Source organism: Gouania willdenowi, chromosome 12 (genome assembly GCF_900634775.1).
Source record: "Gouania willdenowi chromosome 12, fGouWil2.1, whole genome shotgun sequence".
In the NCBI taxonomy this organism is placed as follows: domain Eukaryota; kingdom Metazoa; phylum Chordata; class Actinopteri; order Blenniiformes; family Gobiesocidae; genus Gouania; species Gouania willdenowi.
Genome location: NC_041055.1, coordinates 19,700,236 through 19,708,474, shown reverse-complemented (window position 1 = coordinate 19,708,474; position 8,239 = coordinate 19,700,236). Strand labels below are relative to the sequence as shown.

General features: G+C 37.0%; 1 protein-coding gene across 1 annotated transcript; it reads right to left on the bottom strand.

Annotated features, from left to right (window-relative positions):
* Positions 1 to 1,796: 1,796 nt before the first annotated feature.
* ndufa8 (NADH:ubiquinone oxidoreductase subunit A8) lies at positions 1,797 to 8,202 on the bottom strand. The gene is made up of 4 exons (XM_028462776.1): positions 8,032 to 8,202; positions 6,207 to 6,370; positions 3,734 to 3,899; positions 1,797 to 2,158 (listed from the first exon to the last, which is right to left on the bottom strand). The coding sequence occupies exons 1-4, from the start codon at positions 8,080 to 8,082 to the stop codon at positions 2,021 to 2,023; spliced, it is 519 nt and encodes a 172-aa protein (XP_028318577.1). The 5' UTR covers positions 8,083 to 8,202; the 3' UTR covers positions 1,797 to 2,020.
* Positions 8,203 to 8,239: the final 37 nt, after the last annotated feature.

Below are 8,239 nucleotides of genomic sequence, written 5' to 3'. Positions count from 1 at the left end.
CAAGCTCCAGGGGTGACTGTAAAATTCCATCAAGGAAAATCTCCTTTGGACAGACTGTATTTTCATACCACTTCTCATACATAGACCACCACCTCAACAACATTACAGGAGCTCTAAACTCTTAGCTCCTTTTCCAACCCACTCACATCACAGATGTTGGACAATCAAAACTGTCCACACCTGAACAAAACCTTGAACAATCATGTGACTGCGTTTTAGCAAAGGAGCCGGGAACTGCAACTAGTATTTAGATGTGTAAATAGATGTGTTTCATACTGTGTGTGGCATATCAGGCATCATCCAGGTGGGTCGTCGACCCAAAGTGGGCCGGTTCGGTCCGCCATGTTTTTTTCTTTTTTTTTTGACGAGTGAGTGGAGGCAGACATGGAGCCAAAAATGGTCCAAAAGTGGCAAAAAAAAACATGGCAAGAAAAGAGTGAAAAGTGACTAAAATGGGCCAAAAGCAGTCAGGAGAGGCCAAAAAAATGGGCAAGGAACCAGGTGGTATTTAATGGCAAAGGGTAGCTTGAATAGGCAAAATGTGGCAAACAATAGTGAAAAAGGGCAAAAATGTGGAACAAAAAAAGGGAAAAAAAGAAAACAAGTGGTATGTATTTGGATGAAAAGTGGCCAAAAAAAATGAAAGAAGGGACAAAAATGTGTTTCAAGTTTCAAAAAGAACTTGCAAAAATGAACAAAAAATAGGAAGAAAAAAAGGGACATTTATTGGCAAAAGGAAGTTAAAAAAAAGTGTCAGAACTTTTTGAAAAGGAGCAAAAATTGAACTAAAAAGAAGCTGCAAAATGGCCAAAGAAAAGAGGTAAAAGGGGTTAAAAAGTTCCCCCTTTTAAGACTTTTCAACCCTTGGTGCGAATATATACAGTACATTTGCTTGTCATTTTAAAGGTGGATGCCAATGCTTAAGAGCATGTGAGAGAGCTTGGATGATGTATGGAATTAAATGTATACTGTGTGGGTAATGTGGCTGACTTTTGGTCCTGCCGGGGACTGAGGATGTCTACAATCCTGCATATTCACAGGTACATGTTTTCTTTGCATTTTCTCATTTTTAATATGCATCATCTCTTGAATAAATAAAAAAAAAATATATGTTCATGTTGAACAGAAATTTATATTTCCCTTTAAAGGAGGTTAATGTAGTCTCATCCCCCTCCACTCGAGGTCATCAGTGCATGTGGAAGAACACGTGTGCAGTAATAAACTTTGCCTCGGCTGCCCCTGGTCTTAGTCCAACCCGGGTCAGAGGCAGGAAGAGTGCGAAGAGAAAAGGAGGAAGCAGAAGCAGCTCTGTGGTTGCAGGTAGTGACCCCGAACCTTGACCTCCGACCTCACACGGTATCAGCCTGCCAACGCACGCACTGATAGAACACAGATGAACCGACCTGGCTTTATATACCTGTTCCTTCCATGGGCCTAATACGCTCTCCTTTCTTTTCTGTCACAATTACAGCCTTATTGCTTGTTTATTTTATACATGGCTATGTTTAACCTCCGTAAACACTCGGTAAATGAGGTTAACTGCTTGTTTAGGTAACTCATTTGAAGCGAAAGCTCAGGTTAGAAACTGCTGTGGATGCTTAGTTTAGACGAGGTGGCCTTATGTCTTTATATGCGCGCATGCATCAAAACAGCCTGCAAACTTATGAAGCTGGTGCCAAATTACTCAACGCTGCATGAAATACATGAAACCACAACTGATAATTTAACTTTTTATTATCTGACAACAGTAACAGCAGCATGCTGCTATGTATTACATATACAGAAATGAAGACCCATTTTACAGTGAAACATGAAAATAATGGTCGTCAGGTTTATTGAAACTGCTGAAAAGATCATTGAGCATGAACTCTGTCAAAATACAACTTAAACTTCAAATGTGGTAATCTGGTTGCCCTGCATTATCTCCTTTAGCAAACATCATTGATACGATAGTCTCGAGTTTGGCTGTTTTTGGACAGAGCTCATGTATGTGGGCTCCGACTGGTTTCCAGGAGCTGTCTCACCAGTTCCAAAAGAAAAGTCTGCTGCCGTACTTGGCAGGCTCCAATTTGCCCTCTATGGGGGGGTTGGGCTCGGGTAGAGGTCGAGAGTGGTAGGGGTTTTCTGGGAGTGGCCGGGAGGTCGCCACTTTGGTCACCTGTGAAAAAAAACAGAAATGCCATGAACTAACCATCAACTAATGCAAAGGATTATGGGACTGATCGACTAAATGCAGTGAATTGTGTATCTAAACCTTCACTTTATTCAGTGTTGATGTAAACAAACAAACAAACACCATGATCGTTTAAAAGTTTCTGTCTGAGTAAAAAAAAAAAAAAAGTATATATATATATATATCAGTATACAAATATTTAAGCTGGTGCATCTTGTTCTGGCTACTCTGGATTTTTAACACATGATCAAAAACTAATTTCAGAAAGAAAAAAAAAAGTGTCACCACAAATGTAGGATATCAAATTGGAGTCACGACTCCAAAAATGTTGGGAACCACTGTTCTAATGCTTTAAGCATCACACTTTAATTAAATATTTAACATTCCTCGACTGGTCTGAGTTTCGTCCTGAGACTCCACTCACATCTACTTCATCCGCCTACATATTACAATTAAAGTCATTCTTGTTATCCAACTCATTTTTATGTGATGTAATCTTCCACTTTACAAAGTGCATGGACTGCTTACATTCTACCAGCGTTTTGGATTTATAGTTGTCTACAAAATTAGCTTTAAAATGTTATTTGTATTAATTTATCAAGGGATGTTTTTTCCACACTTGCCCTTAGAAAAAAACGGGTTACAATGTTTAAAGTGGATATCAGGTAATGGTAGGGATGTAATGATTCACTCAACTCGCAATACGATTATCTCACGATTTCTTTTACAAAATGAGACTGTAGACAAATGATGACTGCTTAAGTATTCTTCATATCCTTTATTTTATTTTTTATTTTTAAAAGACTAGAAAATACTGTACTATTTTACTTTATTTTTCATTGTCAAAAGAATCCCTTGATAAACTATTCAAAACAATGCAATTTAACTGAAAATGAAATAAATAAAATAATAATACAAACGAAGAAGAAGCCAAGAATTTGAATTCTGGCTCTACAGTAAACAATGCAAAACTGCATAAAAGTTTCTTTTCTTTTTAAAAGTGCATTATTATTTTTTTGCCTTAACAATTGGACTTTAAAACAAATCCCATGTCAAAAAAAATAATATAAAAAACAAACTATGGCTTTTATTCTCTCTCTTGTTTCTCTCTGTGCTCCTCTTACCTTGGAATTCACATGTTCTTTTTAAGAAATATCAGCATATCTACATTTTCAGGGAGAAGCCAATACCTCTGGGCATTCACAATGTCTCTGCTGTTTAAAAAAAAAAAAAAAAAAGTACTGCGATTCAATTTTCAGAGTATCATTATGACTCGTGACAACTATGAATTGATTTTTAACTGCCTCAAGATTAATCTTTACATCCCTAGGTAATGGTGTATAAATGCTGATGCCTTATTAGTGATTCCCTGACTCTGCAAGACCTTAAAATGGCACTTTTGCAGAAGAAGAAAAGACGATAAAACTCTTGAATTGTAGAGGGCTGAAGCTCAAAGAACTAATAGTGAATATGAAATCAGAGCGTTTTGCATGAACCCCCTAATCAGCCAGAATGGGGCACATCACATTATTAAGGCACACAATCAGTCATGAGCCTCACCTTGGACATATCTCCCAGAGCAGGTCTCTCCCAGCCAAGTTTATCCAGGACGCAGCTGTCAAAGACTTGCTGCTGTTTACGGCACAGACGGAGCTCTGCCAAGTTGGAGTAATCCAGACAGGTCCAGTACTCAGTGAAGGACTCTGCACAGTTTCCCTTGATTTGCCTAAAATACATGAGGCAGAGATGACACAATGAGGACCAAATATAGAACAACAATACACCCAAAAACTACTGAGAAGCATAAACAGATCGTTCAGGCTATTACATCTGATAAAATGTGTGCATTCACTTGACAGATTAGACAGGTCCTCCTCTATTCCTCATCAATTTAGATTTAGATTTTATTTAGCTTCTAAATCCAGTCCTGGAGCTTCTATCCTGCATGTTTTAAATGTTTCCCTGCTCTAACACACCTGAATCTAATGATGGTGTCATTATGCAGATCAACAGAAAACTTGATAACAAGCTGCCCTTTACATTGAAATTCTATTTCATTGCTTTTCTAAATTCCATTTATTTTTTTTTCTTCCAAATTCCATGTTTTGCACATTATTTTTTTTTAAATTTTGTCAGAAAATATAACTTTTTAATTCCTGTTAGGAAACACAATATATACTAATAAGAGAAAGCAATAATTTGACAAACATTTATGTCAAATTAAAAATGTCATTTAAAACCATGTGTACGCTACAATTAATGGTAGATATACAGTAAATTGAACTGACATGGATCATTCTGATGGCTCCTTTTTACATATTTAAATGTCATATAAAGATGTATGAGAATAGCATTAATGTCACCAAATTCCCCCTCAGGGATCAATGGTTTACTGAATCTGAGCAGGTTTATTGATTTAGTTTTGATTCAAAAATAACATAATTTAAAATATACTGATGAAATAATTCCAGACTGTAAGGATTAAGGGCCAGAATATTTGACAATATCAGAAGCTATCAAATAACATAAAAGTAAGATAAAAGTTACAGGGAAACTGGTCGTCTCTGTATTTTGGGGTGAGTGATGAGAAGTGTAGTTTTTTGGCCATCTTAAACGGTGTTTTTTGGGTGGGCCCTTTGACATCTTGTTTAGCTCAGGACCAGGAGGGGTGTGGGTGGTGCAACAAAAAAACGGGCACCGGAAACAGTTCCCCAGAAAGCGTTTTTCACCTCACGATGATGACATTTCATTCACATTATGTCAATTTATTGACATTTATTAGTTTATTGATTACATTTTGATCAACTTAATTTAAAATAACCTAAGTCAAATTAAGTTGATGATATAATTCCAGACTGTAATGATTACAAAAAAATAAATAAACACAAGGATGCATCAGTTGTTTCACCACTAGGGGTCAGAATATTTTACAGTATCAGAAGTTATCATTAATCTACGATGTTTCAGACTCTAAAATCCCTGATGTCGATGGTCTCGTGCTCAACAACAACCGAACAACTTTTCCCACAGACCTTCTGCAGCCCTGGTGAGATGTTTAAACACTCAGAGCAGGTGAAGCTGATCATGTTTTTATGGAGCGACGAGAAACGAACGGAGTTTCACAGACACGTTAAAGTTAAGTGGACACTGGTGGGCTCTGATTTAGGAGTCAGTTTTGATTTGCGTAGTTTTTTGGCAGTTTAGGCTGTGTTTTATGCAGTGTTTGAAGCAGCCAGGACGGAAGGGGAGGGGTGGGTGCATCCAATGAGCGCTACCTAGAAACATTTCCCCATAATAAAACATCCTTTTCCTCACGGTGACAGCGTTTCGTGCCGATTCTGTCCACTTCCGCGGTCAACAGTAGATTCCGTTTTCATTGGTCGATTCAGTGATTCTGTCAGCGATTCCGTTAACGTGGACTTTACAGGGCCCTAGTAGTTGTCGTTAGCGCACTCACGGAGACTCGCTGCAGCGCATACAAGCTTGTGTCCTGTAACCATCTCTGATTGGCCAGCAGCCCAGGAAGACGGTTCTTGGTAATTCTGATTGGTGAACATACAGTATATATCACTCAAATGATTGAGACGGAAGAAAAAACCTCAGCATCTGAGGTTAGGTTATCGCAGTAGTGAGAACCTCAATATCGATGCGATTAAGGTAAATCCTTCAGCATTATAATTAACTGTTAATAACTAGGGATGCACATACTGTAACTGTTTTAGGTCTGGTGCTCAGGCAGAAACAGAATGAATGGATACAATAATAATGTGACAACTAAATCTGTTCTTTAAAGTCTTATAGAATCCAAAGCTTTGAATAAAGTTTTTAATAAATACATATTTCAACCACTTGCAATAGTTACTGTTTTAAAGCCCTGAACGTACCAACAAAATGACCAAATACAATTAATGAAAGATAGGATTTGAAATTCCATTTGATTCATTTTAGAGTTTGTTAGTGCTTTTGGCTAAGAAGTCAATATTAAAGAGCAATAACTGACCATTTTTTGATTCACTGGTAAGACAACACGTACCTGAAGAAGTTCAGTGCACACTCATTGACTTTCCTCCCTTCTTCTAGACACTTCCTAGGATCTTTCTCCTCCCAGCGGCACAGCATGAACTCTTTGTTGGGTGTATCACACTGGGAGCCAAAATGGTGTGCAGCAGCTTTGAGCACTGCAGATGACACACTTATCTGGAAAGAAGAGGAACCACATACATCAATTATTAGACTGGGTCAACGCAACTTATTAACAGTAAAGTGTTTTTAATTGGTGTCATATACAATAACTTTACATGTACAATACATAAATGGTTCACAGTTACAATACTGAGGCTATAGGAATTGACAGAATGAGGTCATGGAAATCATTAGACTAAGCCAACACAATAAAGTGCATAATAAAACTTGGTTTATTACTCGTATACCAAGAAAATAATAACCCATGGATTACAAATATCCACAGCAGGTCATGTGATTAGTTAAAAAAAAACCCAGAAACGTCTATTTGGCTTGTGAAATTACTTTGAAAAAGGAAAAAGATTTAAACAGCAATATTAATAATCCAAAAGAAAAAGTTGATATTACTCAGTTGTGAGTCGTGTATTAATACTAAATAATATATCACTATCATAATAATCATTGATTGATAGAATCATAGCACCCTGAATTGAAATCGAACTGTGAGGTCCCTTAAACGGTTCACCACTAAAAGCAAGGCCGTAACTTCACTAATTTTGTCCCTCAAAGAGTTATAAATATCAAAATATTCCACAAGAGAGAGGAAATGTTTTTTTCGAAATGTTTTAATTATTCTTTTTTTCTATTTTTTTTTTTAATCAATACACAGTCTTCACTGTATTCTATGCTTTCATTTTGTTAAATAAATATATATATATAACAAAACTGATCAAAAACTATGTTTCGAAAAATATGTCTTTGGGGTCGCCAGAAGTACTTGATCTCAAAATGGGGTCATGATCCAGATAAGGTTGGGAACCACTGCAGTAAATACTGTTTCTTTCCACTTATTTACAAAATGAGATTCTTTAAAATGTGTGTTATTACTCATTCAATCATTATGCTCTAGTTTGTTTTAAAATAGTTTTCTAAGCAAAATGTTGTCGTCAGAAAAAGGATGGATTCAGAAATACAAGACAGGGAGTACTTGAGCCAAAACGGTTTGAGAACCACTGATCTAATGTATAATTTAAATTATTTTTCATTGTTACGTCGTGCCTTTAGACTGCTGCTGTAATGCCAGTTTCCCCTGGCTTAGGGCATAATAAACATATCTATTATCCATCATAATTCCAGTCTTTGCTATTGATAATAAATAAATAATGAAACATTGTGATATTATATAATTGTTAAAAACATAAATCTATCAAAAATAAACTTAAATCCCTGAAGCTCAAACCCTTTAGTTTGTATTGACACCAAATAGAACCATCTGCAAACTTTCACCTGAGTTTCAAGGACAAGTTCACCATAATAAACAACAAGGTATTGCCTGGATAGACGAAAAGACGAGCTGTAGAAAGCTGTCTACGTCTGAGTGTATCTTATCGCTTATCATCAGAAACAGACGGATATAAACAGATATGACTTTCTGCAAACTTCACAAACTATTTATTGTAGTCAAGGTGAATATCATACATTTACGGTAAACTACAAATAAAGACACCTAAAAATTATCTTCTGATGATATTGAGGATTTTGACTGTCTAAACTGTGACTAACAGATGACAAAGGTTTCCTGCTAAGAAACAAAATATGATTAGCAGTGGCTAACCAGTTAGCCTGCAATTAGCTTACACCTCCTGGCTTCGTTTGCCAATATAAAGTCATCTTACCTCGTCTACTTTCAGCTCCTGGGCCGTGGGGATTTCCGGAATCGTGGGCATGACTGAGAAGCAGAAAACTCAAGTCAACAAACGGAAAAACATTCAAGGTCCTCGCCTGACTCCAGGACGAGCGACCAGGCCGCGGAGAAGGTCAGTTTACAGCGACTGAAGACGTCAGCGGGAGGGGGACGCGCCTTCTGATGACGTGTGAAGAAAA